This window comes from Aulostomus chinensis, chromosome 14 (genome assembly GCF_037954235.1).
Source record: "Aulostomus chinensis isolate RoL2024-O1b breed Wild chromosome 14, RoL_Achi_v1.0, whole genome shotgun sequence".
NCBI classification, from domain to species: domain Eukaryota; kingdom Metazoa; phylum Chordata; class Actinopteri; order Syngnathiformes; family Aulostomidae; genus Aulostomus; species Aulostomus chinensis.
This window is the reverse complement of record NC_141333.1, coordinates 11,610,273-11,631,703: the sequence shown is the minus strand read 5'-3', so window position 1 is coordinate 11,631,703 and position 21,431 is coordinate 11,610,273. Positions and strand designations below refer to the sequence as shown.

Here is a 21,431-nt window from a genome sequence, read left to right as displayed (position 1 = left end):
AATAAAGGGACTATTTTTGTGAATATCTACACTTTTAAGTGACTGTTTTTCATGTTTTTCTGATCCTTGGATAGAGGACTGGTGCCCTGAGCCGAGCTGTCTGTGGTTAAAAGCAGCTACTAACACTCACAGGTACGCGCACACGCCTACACCTGAACACACACAAAAACATCCTACGGGACAAGCTTGAGAGCTGATGTGTCAGCTATTGCATCTGTTTCCTGACTGTATTTGACACAGGAAAAATTACACATGAGGATTTCAACACAGTTTCCCTGTATTTGGACAAGTCAAAAAAGTAGGCCACACTATCTGGTGAAGAAAGTAGCACAAAAACCTACTCTCACTTCGCTCTCAAACGCTGAACAGAAAAAGCATTACGGGGGCATGACTGTGCCTCAAATCTCCTCCTACACAAAACATGTGGATGGATATCTCATTAAAAACACCAAAAAGCCTCACGAAGGGATCCCATCTCAGATTCTGAATTGTTTTCAGGCAGGCTGTCTGTCCAAGAGGTCACCCCGTGATTTTCTCCCTCTGCTCTGTTATTATTCCATTTCCTCCCCGTGAACGGAAAGACCGAAATAACCCGGCTGAAATCTATGACTCTCCAGGGGCCAAGCTTTTGTGTCGGAGCAAGTGGAAAACAAGAGCGGCGCTGACTGAATGGGACACTGCAAGATCTAGAGTTTCACGGCCTCATGGGGCTCAATCCATAGACACAGACACGCTTCATTACATGGGCAGACTGTAGGAGAAGCAACTGAGAGTTGTCATGTGAGACACTCAGCATGTGTGATTCAAGGGGGGGACATTGTGGGCTGGAGTCTTGTTGGAGGCTGAATGGTGGCTGAACGCACAGTGATGAAATATTCTATAACTACCTGCAATGTGATGAACTAAGGGAGTTATGATCCAGGCACAAAGGTTTCAGTTCGGCTTCCTTTTGATTTTCAGCCATGCTAGCGGTGAAATAGTTCAACGGCGAGCTTTATAAATATTACACATATTAAAATTAGCATGTTAACATAGATACAAGAGAATATGTTTCAGGGTCCAAACCTCAGAAATTATCAAGGCACAGAAAACATATGAAATAGTCACATTCAGTCAGAGGAAGAGCCCCAAGCACAAAATGTCAAAATTTAATGCAGTTTTTAAAAATGGAACCTCTTTTTTATTGGTGCATTTCTCTGTTCCCCCTTTTAAATACCAAGACACGGTATTAAAAAGATCAATGCCAGTGTCAATGAGTCTGGATCTTGATTTTTTGTTGTTGTTGTTGTTGTTGTTTTTTTAGGAAGGCACATATTCCTTGGTTAAACTATGTCACATTATTGAAAGTGGTTACTATTGTTAAAACACAAGTAAATCAGATTGTAGTGGTGGTTGGCATGAATAAACACAAACTTTAACCAAGTCCTAGTGCTTTTGATTTATTCAATATCCAAAGGTATCGACACATCAACTTTATCCAAAGTCTTTCAAAGTCCAAAAATGCCAGTAGATGAGGAGAAAACATAAAAACTAAGCACATTTGTCAAAGGCTTTTTATTGACTTTTCCAAAGCAGTGTGCCATAGTGGGTTTTTGGTTAATATTTCATAATCGCAAAGCAAACAAAATCTAACCTCTCTTCATTTTGGTTTGGTCTTAGTCTTTGGTCTAGTCTCTAATGTATCCTCACATTTTTCTATGAGATCAGCTCATCTATAACAGCACTGTATCTATGGGGTCCGAGTCTTAATGTGTCATATAAATCTGGGGAATTAATTCCCCAAACTTTATATGTCACCTATTTGTTAAATAAAGGTTTGGTCGATTTCCTATATTATATGTACATATAGGTTACATATAATGGAAATGGGCCAATTTTTTTTACAGTTCACTGATGATTATAGCTGTATTAATATCCATCCATCCATCCTAATAGCCTCGTACCCAATTGCATGTCTTTGGACAGTGGGAGGAAGCCAGAGTACCCGGAGAGATCCCACGGAGGCACGGGGGAGAACACGCTGACTCCACACAGAAAGACCCCGTGTCTGAGCCGGGACTCAAACCTGGAACCTTCTTGCTGTGAGGCAACAGCGCTAACCACTGCACCACTGTGTCACCCGGTACACTTATATGTCAAATCTATATGTGGACCTATATGACATACATATCGATTCTTTCCCCAAGTGAAATCCGCAATTTAAAAACAATATGCCTTTATGTACCGTTGTCAAAACCCAGTATGTCTTTAACTCTAACATAACTTTATTCACATACTAGCAGAACAAAAATAATAAAACATCCTCTCAAAACAAACGAGAAAAAAAAGATAATTCATTGCTTCTTGTGCAGGCGGCGTAACTCGGTGAGCTTGCTGTTTATAGCAGTGCCCAACTGCTATACCCAACTTACTTGCTACTTGAATAATTTTTGCTCTCTAAACTGGCCATGTTGCACGACGTAAAAAAATAAAAAAAATACAAAATTAAATATCCTAGTTTTTTTTTTTGTGTTTAATGGACAATCTTCCATATATTTAGTTCTATAGTTCAGGTTTTAATTATAAAAATGATAATATTGTAATATTGTAAACAACACTTTTTCAATGAGTTGGAAAAAAAAAAAACCTCCATAGCAAGCCTACTGTGCCTACTGGGTATTAATAACATTGGGTCAACCAAATGAACAGGCGATCACAGCCTCCTGTACCTACTAGTAGGTAGAGAAGGGCCTTACTAGCCATGTCTTTGGGATGAAGGTATAAAGATTATGCCTTTTCAATGGCATGACAGCAAGTAGGAGACCTATATGCCCTGTATTATGAACATATAGGGCCTATATGTTGATAGATAAGCTATATAGGGGACCTGTATGCCCTGTATTATGAGTATATATGACATATACAGTATGTGGATATAAACAAGATATATACAGTAGGAGACTATATGGCCTGTATATGAACATACAGTGTATGCAACGGAATTGAACATATAGGCAACATATATGTAGCCTATTTGGGACCTATATGTGGCATATATGCGCATACATGCAACATATAGGTTGCATATAGTTGCACATATGCAGCATATAGGTTCTTTCCATGTGGGTTAAGGACCTGGGATACAAAGTGATGACCCTCATTGTCACTGAAAGCATGCTAACATGCTGATATTAGCATTTAGCTCAAGACGTCACTGTTGTGTGAGGTCACAGATTCACTATGACTTGTGTTTTGTCTTTGAAGTTGCTTTTAGTTTATTTTAGATTACATAATCAAGTTTTACAGCTGGTGGTGCACGCAATCACTGTCCTTTATATAAATGTGTCACCGTGCTTTTAACGTTCTCTATAATTCATTAGAGCATGTCTGTTATTGTTGACAAAGTTCCTGCACCAAAGCGCCATAGAAGGTGAAATCTGTTTTGTAAAAACAGCAGAGCATGAGGAGAGTTGTACACACACACACACACACACACGCACAGCGACTGGAAGACCTGCTCCTGTCAAAGTCAGACTAATGAGAGTTGAAGCTGGCTCCATAATGGATTTCTCTTTGACTCCTGCCGTCAAACTGTCTGCCTATGAAGCACAACATCGACACGCATCATCTCCAGAAAGTTCCATCTGCACCTCTAATTCTACACTGTGTGTCAAATGACCTCAACCTTGGTTTCTGTAATTGCAGACTGTTAATTACACACCTTCGCATGACTAAGAGCAGCATCACATTCAGCACCTGCCCTATGAGGATCCGACTACGCCTGCTGTCTAATTAAGATCTTTGCATGCAGGGACATGTTGCTCTCAACTGCTGCTCCAATAGATTTCTTCATTTGTTTCCACTGTGGAGAGAAGGTCACTATCCTCCTGCGCTCTGATTCAGCCCCTCTGACATCTCCAGAGCTCTTGGTGCAATCAGATCTAGACACATTAAAGGCTCCTCAGCTGATGTAGAGGAACAGAGTTTTGCAGCAAGGTTTAAAAATGAAGTGAAGCTGGGGTTCTGGTGGTGATCTGGTACAGATGATTAAGAAACTTTGTTCTATTTCTATATCAAGCAAGGCACTGGCCACCAGGTTAAACTTTTATTGTGATTTACTTTTTTTCCAAGTTGGCACACAAACCAGAGTTATTCTCTCAGCAGAATATGACACGATACTTTTTGATGAGAGATATTTTAATGTGTTGAGAAAGTTTATAAATTCAATCCTGACAGAACTTGAGTTAAACAGTTAGTTCAAGCAAACTTTGACACGTGGTATGAAACTGCTGAGCTGGTCATGGAATCAAGTGGCTGATTGACAGCAAATGAATCGACATAAATTATGGCAATTGTACAAACAAACACGCCAAGGATTCTTGGTATTGAAGTCTCAGTCTTGATATTTGCTGCTCGGTCCCAAAATGTTGTCTTATATGTAACATTTTTGGTTTTTAGATGGTTGGCTGGACAAAAACAAGGTCATTAGAATATGTCACCATGAATTTCATGTTGTCCCAAAATTACACATTTCACAAACAATGTGGTGGTGGATTTTTTTTTTGGGGGGGGGGGGGGGTTGTACATTGGTGCTAGGATTTAAGACCAGGAGCTACAGCATCCTTGTTTTATTGAGCCTGAGGAGCTCACCAGCTGGCTTCATCAATCCTTTTCATACCATGAACTTAAGTATAAAATAGCCACAAAATCACGTTTAAAACTTCTCTTGCGTGTTTATCTTGTTTTGAAACCTTGAATCTCTCAAAAGTGCCACTTTTCATTAAAATGTCATAAAGACAAACAACAGATGAAGTTACAGGAATATTTCTTTTTGAATGTGTTTCCTTTGACTCACACATACCTGACAGCAGACTAAACAAATACCTGAGTTTTTGAGGGTTTTTTTTAAAGCGAACAGGACTTGTGGATATATACCCTTTTTTCTATCGGTCAGGAACTCACCTTTCATCAGAAAACCCACATAATTGAAACAGCAAATATGGTTGATATCCAGGAAACCAAAAGAGATCGTGTGTGCACGATTGCATTAGCAGAGGTGGGACGCTAGAGCGTTTTTATGAAAATGTAGGTCAGGGAGAAATATTCCACTAGAAATGCAATGAACAGCTGCAAGAGGAAGCCCAGCAGATAAATGGCCTGTTGCTCACTGTGTGTTTGTGTGTTAGGAGCACCGACTGGCCACTAATTACATTAAGCTGGTCATACGCGGATGATGTCATACTGTCATTAACAGCGTGTATGGGTGGCCTCCGTGACACTGGTGTGGATTGGACATCACGACATACTAAGAATCTGTTGCTTTTTGAGTTTATATACAATTTCTATTTTTAAAACACACACACACACACACACACACACGCACACACACAAGCAACAGCATTTTTTTTCACATGAATGCACATGAATGCAAAAGCGTTGTTTTATGAAATAAACCCAACCACTGTCTGTGGAGCTCTTCCTAAATCCATAGTGGGAGTGTTTTTGTTTTCAGTGAATACCTCAGCATGGCCAAAGGGATTGTATCGGCTGGTGAACACACAGTCTGCCCAGATAACAACCGCCATATCCACCTCCTCTGGGCAGTGTTTTTCTCCCTCCTCATGTCTTATTCAGCCCTGTTAGTGCTAGTGGTGTTAGTGAGAATATGTCTGACTCCGAAGGAGCACGTGTGCATGCCGCATGCCGCAAATACATCAATACATCAATACATCAATATCTGGGAGTTATTGCTGTTGTATCAGTCTGAGCCTGTGTGGCATTTGTGTAGGTTTGTGTGAAAAGGAACTAACAGCTCCTCCTCACCAGCAGCAGTAAAATGTGTTGTCACCACTGCTAAGTCATAATCTTCCCTGACCACTGAAGCAGACGTCCATAATTACATGTATAGGAACGCTTTTATGTTTCATTGATGTCACTTCTGACAATTTTAGCCAGGAATGCACGAAACTGTGTGATGTTTGATTTAAGGCACATAATACAATTAAAAAAACAACAACAACACCAGTCAGTCTGGTATCAGAGGACGTCTGGTGCCTCTGCTGCCTCGTCATTAGCAGCCATGTGTGGTTCGGACCGTATGTGACGTCCCCTTGTTTTCCCTCAGGCCGGTCAAATGAATGAGCCTTCAGTGTCTTAACTAAATAACTTCTGCAGCCTCGATCCAAAACGCAATTTACTGAAAAGACATAATGACCATCCGACACAATTGAATGAAGTATTTGAAGTACCAGAGATGTACCAGCGATAACGCTGATGACCTGCAGGCGTGAAATGTAGTTTCCAAATGCTACGTGACTCTAATTACAGCAAATCTGATCCCAATGTGAGACTCTCCTGGTAAATCCCCACATAAATTGAAGAACAGTGGTTTCTTATAAAAATCTACTGTGACACATTTTTATCATTTTCATTTTTTTTATTGATAATTAGGTTTTTATGAGGTTCACATAACCACATTATTTTATTATTCAAAAAATAACATTTATACTTAAAACATCTTACTTTACAAGTATTTTTTTCTTTTGCACAGCAAAGATATGACATTTATGTTTCAGACAACATACCAACAGACATTATGTACATGGTAAGTTAACATAATACTTGAGTGAATTCCACAACAGTGCAAAAAATCAAACACAGGCTGTCACAAAAGCGCCCTGGCAGCAGATTTACGGATGACTATTTAGACCCACTTAGAAAGGAAACAAAACGTGCTGTAAAAACGGAATGTTTTGGCTCGTGATGGTAAACGTTGGGTAAACAAGCTCGGGGCTACAACAAATCCTCTTAAATAAAAGAGATGGAATTAGTGCTGTGCGTCCTAAGGCGCACAAGGATTGTGTTGGTTAAACCATCTCGCAATGGGGCATGCACTTGTTTTTTAATGTTGCGAGTTAACACAAACCTAAAGTATCATTCTGATGCCTAATTATGTGTCCTTGCGCTGATTATTGTCCCAGAACACTTGATGAACACTTCTAGATCCTCTAAATTCGTATGGCGGAGGCACAAGTAAAGAAACACTCTCCAGCACAAGGTTGGCGACATGTTTCTTTTGGAGACTTGGCTAAACATGTCCAAATCTATCAGGCAATTTCCTGCACCTTTACCTCCTGAAAGCCGTTAGTGAGAGGAGGGGGCTCCTGGTTGCTCTCTATGGACGATTCACTGCCCGTGCTCTCTCCAGATAGAAGTCTGGTGACTCTGAGGTCGGATTTCAATGTCTGCACGTCGTTTCCTATGCTCATCTCTCCCAAGTCATTAATAATCTGAGTCAACTCCTGTTTACCGTTGGTGACACAGTCGTCGTCCGTGTCCAGAATGTCCTCGCATTCAAAGTGCATGGCTTTCTCCTCCTCCTCCTCCCCGAGCAAGTCCTCAGTGATGGAGCCCAGCTTGGGCGCGCTCCGGCTGCGCTCCACTGGAGGTTTGTAGTAACACTGTCCGTTCAGGAGCTTCCTGAGGGGGACCAGCGGGATGGTTTGCTCCCCTATGAGCTGCTGCTGCTGATGCCGAGCATCGTCCCTCCGTTTAAGTCGTTTGAACTCTGCCAGGGCTGTGGCTGAGGTCTGGTAGAGCAGCAGCGCCATGGCTTTCGCCTTCTCCGGCTTGGACACCAACACTGCGTGACAGCGCAGCATCACGGCCTTGTGTTTCATCTCGTGCCTGTAAATCCAAGCGAAAACCTTGGGTAGCCTCGGATCCGCCACGCAGTAAGTTATCCGGTGCAGCAAGTACAAATGTCCCGGCCTCCTGGCCTTGTCGTCCACATGCACCATTCGGATTCCCTGCGAGCTGATGGTCAGACGCATCTTGGTGCCGTTCTTGCCCATCTCGCTCTTGCCCCAGATCTTGCTCACCGCAACGTCGGTGCAGCCGTCCCCTTTGGACTGGATGGTGGTGGCATTTCCTAGATAGAGCACCGTATACGTGGGGTCCTCGCTGGTAATCTTGACCTTTTTCCTCTTTGACTTGAACATGCCGCCCACCCTGTTGAGTGCGCTCTCAGGGCAGGACTTGGCGAAGGAGGTGAGCGCAGAGTAGTTGAGGCTCACCGCATAGCCCTTCTGCTTGGACTGTTTATCTTCCTCTATCAGGTCGAACTTATTCTTCTTCCAAGGCAGCATTTTAGTGCTGTTTCCAATCAACAGCAGCGAAGTCTACCGAGAGACAAAGAAAAATAAACTTGGTGTTACTAAATCTAATAAGTGTCTGTGAGCCTGTCAAGTCATTTATGAGCTGCTGAGAGGAATTTGAACGTAAAGACACTGTACTTCATCTGTCCATCCTCTAAGGAGATCTTGTCCATTGTGGTGTCTCCACCTCGCGCTTGTGTAGATCAGTTTACGATCTGCTGTTGCAGGACCAGCCTCACAGTTTATATACAGGGACAAACCATTTCGTGTGACTGTAGGGGGGACTGAACCAAGTGAGAATGGACACATACAGCTCGGAATGTGTTTTCATTCATACCGAATTTTCACTTTCCTTTGCTGGTTCCAAACGACCGCAGCGTCATTTTTGAATAAACGTAAGATTTATTATTTTTGAATATATCTATCAGTGTTTGATTACATTTTGCAAAAATTGCACACAAATATGATAAAAAAACAGTCCTGCAAAAGAACATTGGGAATGTTCTCAAATATTTTAGTCATATTGATATTTAATGAACTTGTATGTATGTTTATTTAACAGGGACACTGGACAGTTATTGACTGTCACAGAGAAAACTAAATAGCTACATTTCATCCGCAGTCCAGGGCAGTAAAACAGAAGTATTTTTTTTGGGGGGGGGGGGGTTAAATATATATATATATATATATATATATATATATATATATATATATATATATATATATATATATATATATATATATATATATGTGTGTGTGTGTGTGTAACCCCCCCCCCCAAAAAATACTTCTGTTTTATATATATATATATATATATATACATATACACATATGTGTTTGGGTTTTTTCTTTGCAAGCACAATGAATGCACTTCATTCTGTTCTATTTGTAGTAGTAGTAGAATTAAACAGCTGAGATGCGGATTATTGTATAGCTTGGCCTTATATGGTGATAATAGCAATGAACTGTAGAGTTACAATACAATACATACAATACAGTGCAATGCTGCTGCCATCTTGTGGTTTATTTTTGCAACGGTGTTTTCTACGTTGGTTTGACAGTGAAAAAGAAAGTAATGGACTTCCTGGACTGTTAATTTCTAATTAGATAATTAAATCATAATAAATTAAGATCCATTACATTAATTTTAATGAAATATAGTCTTACTTTGTTATATGGCATTTAATCATTTTACGTTTGAGGAACTTGATTGCATAGTCGCATAGTTTCTTCCGGACACATATGATAGTTGGACAAATAAGTGGAGTGTACCATCGCTGCACTACTTGATTACTAAATGGTAAATAAGTTGAGACGTCTTTCCTTTCAAGACTTCAGTATTTGCACATTTTCTATATCAAATATTTCATGAAAATGTATACATTTACTGCTTCAGAATAGCCCGAGGTTGTGAATGTTATTGACATGGTTTGTTCCACTTCCGTTTGTTCCGTCAACAACGAATGCACGTTTTTGGTGACGTCTCATGTAATCTCACCTCTCAGATTTATATTTTTTGTGTGTGTTTGGTGTGAAGTGACAGTATCATCAGTATTATGGGTAAGAAGAAGACAGGCGGAGGCGGCGGACTGGGTAGAGCCCTGATGAAGGAGAGACTTCAGGCAGGCCGAGGCCAGAAGAGGAACGACTCCTGGGTATAGCGTGCTAGCTAACGATTTAATAGTGTCGTGAAAGCTACAGTGCTCTGTAACCAGTTGTATTTTGTGAAGAATGAATAGTTGTGTCACTTTTGGAAATGTTTAGTAGCCCCTTCACTTCATGCAGTTCATTGTTAAAAGCTTAAGTAATTCGCTAAACGCTAACAAGTTACCAGCGCCAAACCCCATTAAGAAAACTTGCTTAAACGAATACTTAGTCGTATCGCAAATGTCTCTGGGGTAGATGTTTTGAGTGCGTGTTTTGCTGACAGTATGTGTTAATGTAAAGCAATGATGGAAATACATTCCATCATAGGAGTTACACGGTGAACAACCACAACTTAGATACAGTTATGATGACAAATATTTGTTGGAGATCCATGTCTGTATTGCGTACTGCAACTGTAATTTATAGTTAATTGGAAATTGGAATGTATCATACATTGTCATTTGTATTGGCCTAATTTGACTGTTGTTGACTTCCAGCTCCACACCAGTGAGCTGAATGATGGCTACGACTGGGGACGGCTGAACCTCCAGTCAGTTACTGAACAGAGCTCCATGGATGACTTCCTAGCTACAGCCGAACTGGCGGGGACAGAGTTTGTAGCTGGTCGGTGAAATCTGTGACTACTTCTACTGTGTGCTTTGTCTAAAATGAATTGACTTATTGCACCTCCAGCCACTGTCCTCACGTTTTCTGTTTCTTATTGGTTCTTTCTCCTCTTAGAGAAACTCAACATCAAGTTTGTGCCAGCAGAAGCGAGAGCAGGTTTATTGACTGCAGAGGAGAAAACACGGCTGAAGAACCTCCATGAAGAAAACAAGCATTTCCTCCGAATACCTCGACGGTAAGTTGAACATGTTAATGTTTTTTCCCTAAACCTTTATGTTTGAAATTTTAAAGTCTTGTCGTGTCTCTTGTTGTTTTCAGTCCCCACTGGGATGAAAGTACCAGTCCAGAAGCTCTTCAGCAAGCAGAGAAGGACAGCTTCCTGGAGTGGAGACGGGAGCTCGCACTGTGTGTGGTATTCTTCATCCTTAAGTCACATTTTAGTTATTCGTTTATCAAGACTACCATATGTATGATCTGAATGAAGAATTTAACCGTATGTGTTTCCATCAAAGACTGGAAGAGGAACAGAAATTAATTCTCACCCCATTTGAGAGGAATCTAGAATTCTGGAGGCAGCTGTGGCGAGTCATCGAGAGGAGGTAGAAACAAAAGTGACCTACTGCTGCTGTTTGTAAAGCTGTTTTATTGAGGATTTTTTTCTCATTTATTGATATTTAATGCAAAATTGTCTTTGTCTCCCTGTAGTGACGTCGTCGTTCAAATTGTTGATGCCAGAAATCCTTTGTTGTTCAGATGTCCTGACCTGGTAAGAACTAGAAATGAAAACTATGACAAACCCTGTAATTGCTGGTCTTGTTCTACTGTTTGTCCTCTTGTTGAGCTACTTTTTCATTTGCGCTTTAATTTTTCACTTTTAATTGCTTATTGAAACCTTTGCAAGTATTTAATTTAACCACAGTTGTGTTTCTAACTTTAATAAATCTAGTTGACATTAACATTTTGCTTCTGTTCCATACAGTAAACATCCTTCTTTTTGTTGTTGTATGCTGTCAGGAGTCGTATGTAAAAGAGGTTTCCAAGTGTAAGGTGAACATGCTGCTGGTGAACAAGGCCGACCTGCTGACCAGGGAGCAGAGGCGAGCCTGGGCCAAACACTTTGAGAATGAAGGGCTGCGGACAGTTTTCTGGTCTGCTCTTGCTGAAAGCAACAGGCTTGATGCAGAGGAAAAGGTGGGCAGTTGTTCATCAAGCATCATCTGTACAATTGCATAGAAGTAGAATATTTTACTTTTTAGGGCCTGAGCCAGAAGGTACTTCTGGCAAAGACCCTATTATGTTTGCTCGTTTTGTTTCTTCCTTCAGGGCTTTGAGATGGAAAATCCAGAATGTGAGGAGAGCGATCAGGAAGACGAAGGGCAGCCAGACAAAGAAGACAGTAATCTAAAGAAAGCAGTTGGACTGGAAGAAGAGGGAAGCGAGTGTGAAGAGCAGCAGGAAATGATAACTGTAGAAGAGGAAGAGGAGGAGGAAGAGGAGTGGCACACCTGCTCGGAAGATGAGGGAGAAGAAGAGGAGACTGTTAGTTCATCTAACAAATCCTCCTTCCACAACTCCAGTCGCCTGCTTCACAAGGATGAGCTGCTGGAGATGTTTAAGGCTGTTCACAGGGGTCCAAGGTGTAAAGACAACCAACTGACAGTGGGGCTGGTGGGTAAATATGTTGCTTGTTGGATGGAAATGTTCTTCAGAGAGTTTTATCTTCGAGTTACTTCTAGTAACACATCGAAAGAACTGATCCGGTATTCAGAAACCCAGAGAAATTCATTTTGGTCATAAATAACAAATAAATGCTTCAAATCATCATCTTGGAACTCTTCCTGTTTGAAAGAAGATGAGTCAATCTCTTCATTGCTGCAGCACGTATTTGTTTTTCGTATGTTGTTTTTCCTCCTGTGATACGACAGGTGGGGTATCCTAACGTGGGTAAGAGTTCGACCATCAACACAATTCTGAGGAACAAGAAGGTGTCTGTGTCAGCAACTCCTGGACACACAAAGCACTTCCAGGTACACGACTGACTGACTCTAAAACTCATGTGAATTAATGTTCGCTGTTGCATGGAAATGAGTTTTATTGACTTTTTTTTTTTGGGGTGTGTTACAGACTCTGTATGTGGAGCCCGGTTTGTGCCTCTGTGACTGCCCCGGTCTGGTCATGCCTTCCTTTGTTTCAACCAAAGCTGAGATGATCTGCTGGGGCATCCTGCCCATCGACCAGATGAGAGACCACGTACCAGCAGCCTCTCTCATATCCTTTACATGACTGTTTTCTGTAAGTGTTTTCAGACTTTTTCCTGTATTTTTGACTTTGTTAATTAAATTGCATTGTTTTATCAGAAGCTTTTTTCACGAAAGGAGTGCGTAGGGTCTGTTTGAAACATTCTTTAACCGCAGTAAACATAATCCACCCTACCAGCCAGTGGATGCAATCTGGAAGAAATGTTGTCAGTAGGTGTGACGTCAGACATCCTTACAGTGGTGTCATTTGTTCCTATATTCATTTAATTCATTGGTATGTGGAGGTTTTTGTCCTTAAATTTTGTTTTTTACATCATAAAATTCATAGTATTACCAGGTCAAAGCAAAAGCTTCTGGCTAGGGCTGAGCAATTTTATCGATTCTGCAATTTATATATCGATATTTTGTTTCCCCAGAGAGTATCGATTTTTCAGCTGCAAGTATCGATACATTAAGCCCCATTCAAATCCCTCGTGTCCCGCACTTTGCAGGAAGAGCAATTTGATGTGCCAGCCGTTCGTGTCGCTGTAGAGCATTTCTAGTTACCCAGACGCCGGTGCCTTTCTCATCCGTTAGAGCTGAGAGATTCAGGAGAATGGCGGCAAGTATAAATCCAGCACCTGCATGCTTAAACGCAAATGTGTTGGGGCATTTTGGGTTCAAAAACAAAAAGGAAAGCAACGATTTAGACAGAAGTATGGTGGTTTGAAAACTATGTCACACAAACGTTAAGTGCACTGGAAATACCAGCAACCTGCGAGCCCACTTAAAACGTCATCACCCGGACAAGGAAATGCTAACTGAGACCGAGCTAAAGAAGCTGCGGCGCGACCCGAAACAAACCGACAGCGACGGCGGTTGTTGCCACAAGTTCCCATCTTCTTTACAGAGGTCGCAGAAAATAATGGAGTCCAGGATTTGAGACATTATTCAATGGTGGAAAACACCGGCTTTAGGGGCATGGTGAACGCGATGGAGCCCCGCTATGATATAGTCACCGGCGAATTGAATTATTGGCTGTCATATTTTATTTTTAGTTAACCTGGTGACTAGACTGGCTAGTAGCTACCTACCTATGTTCAGTATCAAGCTAAAAACGCTGCCAAAGAAGGCCACTTGCTGCACTTAAACTCTCCATTATTCACTTTACTTTTCAAAAGCTTGAAAGCTACAATTTGCACTAATTTTCAATAAATGAAACTAATTTTCTCTCCACATCTTTGATTCATTTTGTCCAGCATTTGCCAGCTGCCAGTCAGAGCCATATATTGTGTAATTGATGCTTGCAGTTCAATTAATTCAATCCAAGTCAGTGGAACACTCACAAGATGTCACCAAAATCTCTTTGCCCCTTTAAAATCTTTCAGAAAAAGATGTAAGTGTATCGAATCGTATCGTGAGCTGCATATCGTGATATATACCGTATCATGAGACAAATATTGTGTATCATATATCGTATCGTGAGATTAGTGTATTGCTACAGCCCTACTGCTCACAGCCCTTAACAGATGAATCAAGTCTGTCAAACGATCCCCCGGCACGTCCTGGAGGGCACCTACGGCATCAACATCATCCGACCACGGGAGGATGAAGACCCTGACAGACACCCCACTTCAGAGGAACTGCTGATGGCATATGGGTGTAAGACAACCAGTCATTGACATTTTTTTGTTCGCAAACTTTGTGCAACTCTGCGCAGAGATGAGTTTTATCGTCAGTATTTATGTTGTGTTGGGATGCAATTTTTTAGTCATCTGTGCTTCAGATGAAAACGGTATAAAGTTTGTTATCTGTGCGTCTCTCAGACATGAGAGGCTTTATGACATCACACGGCCAACCTGACCAGCCGAGATCGGCCCGCTACATCCTGAAGGATTACGTCAGTGTAAGTTCACACCTGATTAAACTACAGTTGCATTGCTGTTTCTTGCTAACTTGTGAGCCATAGGTAGTGAGGCCATCCTGATCCACTTCCTGATATTAACTCTTTCCAGGGCAAACTCTTGTACTGCCATCCTCCTCCTCATATCAACGCTTCAGACTTCCAGCCACAGCACAGACAATTTCAGAGAGATTTTGACAACTGTAACATCTCCTTGACAACAAACAAAAAGACAGTGAAGAGAATTGAAAACGTGGTGGACAAGAGCTTCTTCCATGCGGTACAGTACACCTGTCAATAAGAAAATCCATCTAAAGTCAGAAGGGCTGTTCATTGTGAAGTTAAATGCTCTCCATCTCTGTCCTTTAGGAAAATGTGCGAGCGCTCACCAAGGGGGTTCAGTCTGTAATGGGCTACAAACTAGGAAGCGGACCTATAGGCCTAGAAAAAGCAGGATCAGAGATGATGGCAGGAAAACCGTGGAAGAAACACGGCAACAGGAACAAGAAGGAGAAAGTGCGTAGACTCAACAAGCATCTGGATGCTTGACAGTCTGCAAATGAAAGCACTTTCAATTCAAGATCATTTCAGCTGCTGTGAAAACATGCAGTTCACATGTGATTCCAAAGGAGTAGCCTCATGTGTTGGTCGATGATACCCTTCAGTGACGCGAGAGTGGAAAGGTCAGACTGTCGGGAGTCTGGAATGGACCACATTCCACCCACTGGATCACCAGTTGAACATCGGATCTGCCAGAACTGCTCAGACGCTGACTAATATCCTCAGAGTGGATTTCATCAGACATTGAAAAGGAGATTTTTAATATGATTTTTCTGAAGTTTCAGAAGGCACAAGTCTTCATTAAACTGCTAAATGACTGTATTTTGAATACTGCCCTCTCTCAAATACAGATTTGAGTCAATGTACTTTGAGTGTTGAATTAAAAAAAAATGAAAGTGATTGCATGTGATTTTTTTTCCACATCCCCACAAATTACTGGTTGTTGAGTATCTATCTAGTAATAGATTTACTGAATTTCCCTCTGGGATCTATAAAGTATTATCTATCTAGTATATATAAACAAATTGATCATTTTAAATCTTAAAAAAAAAAAAAATCATAAATTTTGGCCAGGAGGATGACACAATTGTAATCAATATTTCACTTTTAACATGGACCAAAATGAAAGATTTATTTGTAGCATTTGATAGATTTATTGAGAGGTCTCAAGTCCCAGGATGCTTCTACCTGGCTAAACTCTCCTGTTGGGCCCTTTTCATAGCAGACACTTTGACCTGTTCAAGCTGGAAAACCACTTAACTGCATTATTGATGATTGATTTCGCTGAGCCGCCAGTCCCATATCTAGATTAAAAACGAAATAAATGTTTAGTATGAGTGAAGGGCAGAAAACAATGGTGCCTGGCCCTGATACTTAGTTTCTATATTTGGCATCTTCTAATAGTAAATGTCAGAGCAGGGGGCGATTTATGTGGCCCTTCAAATGACATTTGAGCATCAAATTACCTTAAAAAGTAAATGTTTTTCCTTCTGAAAACCTGTAAGACCCCCAAAGTTATGGAACAAACTACATGTGGAAATCAGATCAGCAGTCTCTAAAATCTCCTCCAAACCCATAACTTTATCAGAGAGCCTCGAATGATTCTATTGACTGCTTTTTTTAATGGTTTTGTGTGTTTTATTTGCTTGACTTTAAGAAATTTTACCATTGTAATTGTTTTGATTTTACTGGTTTTATTTGTTTGGTGGTCACTGACTTTCCTCTTTGTAGTTTTATTGGTTGGACATCTATGATCACATTGCCTTTATGATGTATTTCTCTGCCTTGTGTGAAACACTGTAAATAAGTGCTCTTTAAATAAAGGGTTATTATTATTAAATCATAAACTTTGTTTCCCTGGGTAAAAAAAAATCAACGGGTTATTAAAATATATCCTATCACTAAATTCCAACTATTTTCCATAATTTTTTATATATTTTTGGGGGAATTTAGAGTGAAAAGACTATATTCCCATTAAACTAGTAAACTACAACTAACTATTTTTTGTGGGAAAACTTCTGAAAAGGGGTCAGATATTACAAGTTAAGTTAAAAGTCAGCCTTAATAGTGACTTGGTTTAAAAAAAAATATACCAACAAACTTGATACTACAATTTCGGCAGGTGGGCTCCACCCCAACTGTGCATTCACCGTCATTAGGCTCATGACCTCTAGTGGTCACGTTCTTTACCGGCCGCATGGCTGAACAAATACCCCCATCGCCCGTTTTCCTTGCGGAATGTGAAACATATTAGCAGATATCATGGAAGTTTTGACACTGGAGGCTCAAACGAGAGTAGATTCCAACTCTCCCCCCTCAAGTCTGCTGGCTTTTTGCGTCGCTTCAGTCACTGTCTGCTTCTCCAAAGACGCAGGTAACTCCTGCGTCCCCGTCGGCCTCACCTCTCTCTCTGCCCTGCTGTTGCTCCTGTCATGTATTCAGTAAGTGGCCCCTCCATTTGCTCCTCTCACTTTACTGGAAACGTCCTGGATTCAACGTTGTGATAACCGTTCCAGGCTAACGTACCAGAGGTGCAAACACCGGGGAGGAGATCCGGGGGCCATGACTTCCCTGTACTGCCTTCTCGGTAATCTGTGTGGCACTATCGGAGCAATCATGTCCAAACAGCTGTACATTCAGGTAGCATGGCCTCAACACAGCGCGTTCACCTTTGCAGGACATATATTAATTTATTTCTTGCTGTGTAGGTGTTAATGGGTTTTTTTGCTTCTGCCTTGGATGCTCTGAATTTGTTATCCTGCTGTCTGTGCTGGAACACTCGCGAAGGTAATGTTAAAACTGAAAACATGAACTATTGTGGGGAACATGTAAATGTCCCAATGTTGGTTTTATCATTGCATTTAGTATCAGTAGTCAAACCATTTGGTAAAAACAGGCTCCAAATTATAAACTGGAACTCATACTCAACATTCATACCTCAACTTTTATTAAACTTTGCAATGATAAAACCTGGGCAATATACATATAAAAAAAACTTACCTGTGCAATTCTGAACATTTTATATATTTGAATCAATGTAAGAAAATAAGGTACATGTTAATGTATCCATATATGTCTGGCTTTTGTAATTTTTTTTTTTTTTACTCTTTCGCTGATGCCTCCAACTTAACCTGCTGCAATGAATTTTCAGGTTTTGGGACAAATAATGGACTGTCTTATCTTGAATCCCCTCCCAGAGAGGCAGCTGAGGATGGTGAGGAGGCGGAGGAGGCAGCATCTAATTACCGTTTGTGTACTGATGGCACTCACGGGAGGTTTACTAAAGTTCGAGGTTAACCCCAACCCGGTCGACAGGCCCCTTCGGGGGAGAAGACTGCTGTACTCTGCCCTGCATGTAAGCCAGCCACCACAGTCACAGCAGTTTGGATAAATGTGTGTATGTAGGGTTATTAAATAATGTTTGATAGCTGTTGTAGTCCAGCTTTGTTAGCCTCAATATCCTAACTACTTGTCGTCTCTTTGACACCCAAAAACTGTGATTCTGGCAGGACAACGGTGAAATACTGGGTTACATCATTGGCCTGCTGTCTTTTGTCATCACATCCTCCTCCAGGTTCCCTGCACTCTACAGAGCAGTATGTGATGTGGTGTCATGGTTTTAATTCTTCCTCAATGGTAAATGGCTCCCTGTGGAACGGTATTTGTCTTATTTCATCCGTAGCACAGAGGACAGCTGCTGACGAGACCTCGCGTATTCTCTGGAGTGTTGTGCTCACTGGCTGGAGTTCTTTATGCCGCTGCCATTCTCCTCTACAATACTCAGCTGGGCTTTCTTTTAAGAGTTATGCCGTGGCTGCTGTCGGCAGTGTGCGGTGTCATCCTAGATCTTCTCGTATCCTTTTCTCATGTAGCCTTGAGAGCATCTTACTGACATTATCTCTTGTTTGACTCAGGCTATAAAAAAATCTAAACACTCCTGACCTCATTCTGATTCCGAAGGAAAAGTAACAACAGTGAACCGGCACCACTAACAAACATTCAAAGATCATCAACACTTAATCCAAATAAAGCACCGTCACAAGACTGCTCATGGTTTGATCTCTGGAAAATGCAGTGCAGAAACAAATACCACATAGTGCGACTGTATATATTTTGTCCGGCTTCAAGACCAGCTGTGGTTTGCTGATCTTTGACTCTCAAGTGTCAGACTCTAGCCATCCACTGGTGCAAGATGGGAATGAGGCTGCAGCCCACGAGGTTTTCTCCAGACATGGAGAGCCTCTTGGGTGACTCAGGCGTCTCTACTGCTGTTACAAAGAGAAACAGAAAAGTTCACTCACCAGCCTACGCAGAGGTAATGCTTGGAACTTGAAATACGTCTATTGCGTAGACACAACAACTGCTGTCTGCTGCCCTGCATGTAAAGCAACTACCACAGTCGCTGTCCTTGTTTTACTGCTCTTTTTCACATCAGAGAAGTAGGCATTGATTCATAGTGAACAAGTCAATGACACTCAGGGAGCACAAACCTCTGGCAGCGATGCACCGTTGACCCTCTGGCGCTGGCAGTGATGAGTGAGTGCGGTGGAACCACTATGGTGGAAGTATCATTAACTGCCTCCACTAGAAAAACACATGTTATATATACTATCCTTCTATCCGTTTTCTACACTGCTTCCCCATTAAGCATCGTGGGGGGGCTGGAACCTTTCCCAGCTGACATTGAGTGTCACCCTGGACAGGTCGCCAGTTCGTCACAGGGCCATCAGAAGCAATTGGGGAATCAGTATCTTAGGATACTTAGGCTGACCCTTAGGTTGCAAGACGGCCACTAACTCCGTAGTTGTAATGTGAATAAACAAAGAAGCGCCAGTCATGATTTCTCTCTTATGTCATTGTTATGGCTTTGATTTTACCTTCCAGTCTTTTTCTTCAAAGGCAAAAAATGCCCAGTTGACTGAGATCGGTCGTTATATGGACGTTAATGTCAGACAAGTAAGCAAAGTTGCTCTCTTAATATGAAAACTGTCACTGCATATTTTCTCTCCTCCTGGTTAAGTGGTCGTGTTTACCTTTTCAGATCCGAATATCTAAATCTCATGTTCGTATTGACAGATTTGCCTGAAGGAGGTGAAAGAGGTGGATGACCAGTCTCTGAACAGGACAGTGCGAGTGATCAGAGTCGACAGCTTCTGCTCTTCAGATTCCCTCTGTGACTCTTCGCTTGTCAGCTCTGATCTAGAGGTGGGTGAGCTTCTGTTGGTGAGCAGTTTCTCATTTTCTTAGAATGTGGAGGCAAAATTGAAAATGCAGTATGAAAACAAATAAAATCTATGAAGTGTATGTTGGACAGTGTGCCACTAGGTGGTGCATGACTACCTTGAAAATACCACGTATCAATGAATGTGTTTTTGACTGCAGCTTCTGTAACTGGAGTTGATCACCTTGTGTGAACTGCTTTGACACCATTTTAATTTGAAATGGTAACTTTATTGATACGGCACCTTTCAAAAACAAAGTTGCTGTATGATTTTAAAAAAAGGATTTAGGGGATAAACTAAAAGCTTATGATTAAACTGAAAAGATGATTTAGATACTGCAGGAAGTACTGATTGAGAATGTGGAAGCGATTGGAAAGCCTTCCAGGAAGCTCCAAGCATCCTGTGTTGTATTGATATCAGTTTCTCTGCACAACCCGGATTGAAAGCTAATCAATAAGTAAAAGTCTAGTTACAAAGTGTTAGTCGCTTTGCCGTGTGCCTGTTGTTGTTTTTTCCTCAGTGTGATAAAAGTGTGTGAAATTGGAATCACAGTCTCTTTAGATTCTGTCCCTTTCATAAATCTGTGGCAAAAATATACCCTTGGATAGAGCTTAAATCACTGCCCCTGAAAGGTTTCTTCCTCAATTCTCAATCCGACCCACAAAAGGCATCACCAGACCATCATACTCTGCCTCTCTCGGCAGTTGACCCTGAAAGACTCAATATTTAATCATGTCACATGTTACACTTTATAATTCTGCTAATGAAAATCTGACACTCAGACTACACCTCAAAAGGCGAAGTCACCGTGAAAATATTCTGCTTTGGTGCTTTTCACATGACTATGAGGGAAGTAAGTCAGCCGGTCTTAAGAGGTTTGTCTGAGAGGACAAAAGTCAGCAATTTCTTTCTTTCTTTTTTTTTTTTTTTTTAAAGGATTGATTAGTCAAACTCCACTGAGTGTCTTGTGTGTGGATGGGATTCTGGGTAAAAGTGCATGGAGCTGATTGTGAGCAGAGTGGGGTCTTATTAAGTGAGGTGAGACGGGGCATTATCCTCTTGTTGGGCCCAGCACTGGCGAAACCAGTAAGATGGGAATTTATTTTTTTTTTAATTTCTCAACTTGGAAATGTGATAGGGCTTTTGTAGCCATGATGCTCACAGCTGGATTCAAATAAATAATGCCAGATGGGGAAAAAAAAAACACTTTCATGAGCACAAGACACCTATGTTTGAGTACTCGGAAGACAAAATACTTTTAGGGTCAGGTTTCACTTTAATTCTTCTGTATGTACTTTGTCAAGTTGGCGGTGGGACTATTCTTCTTCCTCAATTTCATTGTGTGGCGTTTACTCCCACAATGCAGCATCTTCAAGGTTTTCACTCCTTATTTGTCTTCGGTGACCTTTAGTCTATAACAAGCCTTTGGTCCACGGACTTTTGTTGCAAAGAGCTGGTAAATTGTTAGCGTCTGTTATGTCTAACAACACGTGGAAAGAAGAAAAGGAGGGACTGATCCTGTTTACTTGGTGATATAATGGACAAAAGGTTTCCATTCAACTTTGCTCATTGTCTAATATTTAATCCCTATACACAAGAG

The 21,431-nt window shown here is 41.2% G+C and overlaps 3 protein-coding genes and 1 long non-coding RNA gene across 7 annotated transcripts in view; 3 read left to right on the top strand and 1 right to left on the bottom strand.

The window, feature by feature from the left end:
- Positions 1-2,454, top strand: part of LOC147249742 (uncharacterized) — a 50,993-nt gene extending 48,539 nt beyond the window's left edge. Inside the window, exons 7-8 of the long non-coding RNA XR_015119351.1 lie at positions 75-132; positions 1,966-2,454. This is a non-coding gene — a long non-coding RNA (uncharacterized LOC147249742). The remainder of the gene's footprint in view (positions 1-74; positions 133-1,965) is intronic.
- A 3,940-nt stretch (positions 2,455-6,394) lies between these two features.
- fam43a (family with sequence similarity 43 member A) lies at positions 6,395-8,336 on the bottom strand. Its single transcript, XM_086223926.1, has 2 exons — positions 8,274-8,336; positions 6,395-8,159 (listed from the first exon to the last, which is right to left on the bottom strand). Exon 2 carries the CDS (start codon positions 8,124-8,126, stop codon positions 7,086-7,088), a length of 1,041 nt encoding a protein of 346 aa, XP_086080052.1. The 5' UTR covers positions 8,127-8,159; positions 8,274-8,336; the 3' UTR covers positions 6,395-7,085.
- Positions 8,337-9,366: 1,030 nt separating this feature from the next.
- lsg1 (large 60S subunit nuclear export GTPase 1) lies at positions 9,367-16,343 on the top strand. 2 transcript variants are annotated; one of them, XM_086223683.1, is made up of 15 exons: positions 9,367-9,435; positions 9,673-9,790; positions 10,280-10,406; positions 10,524-10,644; positions 10,728-10,814; positions 10,922-11,008; positions 11,115-11,175; positions 11,424-11,600; positions 11,733-12,077; positions 12,335-12,436; positions 12,534-12,677; positions 14,185-14,308; positions 14,473-14,552; positions 14,662-14,829; positions 14,919-16,343. In XM_086223683.1, exons 2-15 carry the CDS (start codon positions 9,692-9,694, stop codon positions 15,096-15,098), a joined length of 1,902 nt encoding a protein of 633 aa, XP_086079809.1. In that variant the 5' UTR covers positions 9,367-9,435; positions 9,673-9,691; the 3' UTR covers positions 15,099-16,343. The 2 variants fall into 2 exon arrangements, with proteins under 2 accessions (XP_086079809.1, XP_086079808.1); XM_086223682.1 differs by lacking the exon at positions 9,367-9,435 and adding an exon at positions 9,539-9,563.
- Positions 16,344-16,762: 419 nt separating this feature from the next.
- tmem44 (transmembrane protein 44) overlaps positions 16,763-21,431 on the top strand; it is a 5,982-nt gene continuing 1,313 nt past the window's right edge. Inside the window, exons 1-9 of one of the 3 annotated variants that reach the window (XM_086224113.1) lie at positions 16,763-17,050; positions 17,126-17,249; positions 17,318-17,396; positions 17,807-17,964; positions 18,119-18,205; positions 18,292-18,462; positions 18,778-18,924; positions 19,509-19,565; positions 19,686-19,814. In XM_086224113.1, the coding sequence (XP_086080239.1) occupies positions 16,872-17,050; positions 17,126-17,249; positions 17,318-17,396; positions 17,807-17,964; positions 18,119-18,205; positions 18,292-18,462; positions 18,778-18,924; positions 19,509-19,565; positions 19,686-19,814 (1,131 nt within the window). In that variant the 5' untranslated portion in view covers positions 16,763-16,871. Of the gene's footprint in view, positions 17,051-17,125; positions 17,250-17,317; positions 17,397-17,806; positions 17,965-18,118; positions 18,206-18,291; positions 18,463-18,777; positions 18,925-19,493; positions 19,566-19,685; positions 19,815-21,431 lie in introns of all 3 variants that reach the window. The other 2 variants (XM_086224112.1, XM_086224114.1) reach the window with 2 other exon arrangements.

What these genes read in the sequence shown, in the direction of transcription:
- fam43a (XM_086223926.1), bottom strand. Translation starts at nt 8,126, where the DNA reads ATGCTGCCTTGGAAGAAGAATAAGTTCGACCTGATAGAGGAAGATAAA.
- lsg1 (XM_086223682.1), top strand. An exon ending in GACACACAAAGCACTTCCAG is followed by an intron (nt 12,437 to 12,533) that starts GTACACGACTGA and finishes GGTGTGTTACAG; the next exon opens with ACTCTGTATGTGGAGCCCGG. An exon ending in TCCTGAAGGATTACGTCAGT is followed by an intron (nt 14,553 to 14,661) that starts GTAAGTTCACAC and finishes AACTCTTTCCAG; the next exon opens with GGCAAACTCTTGTACTGCCA.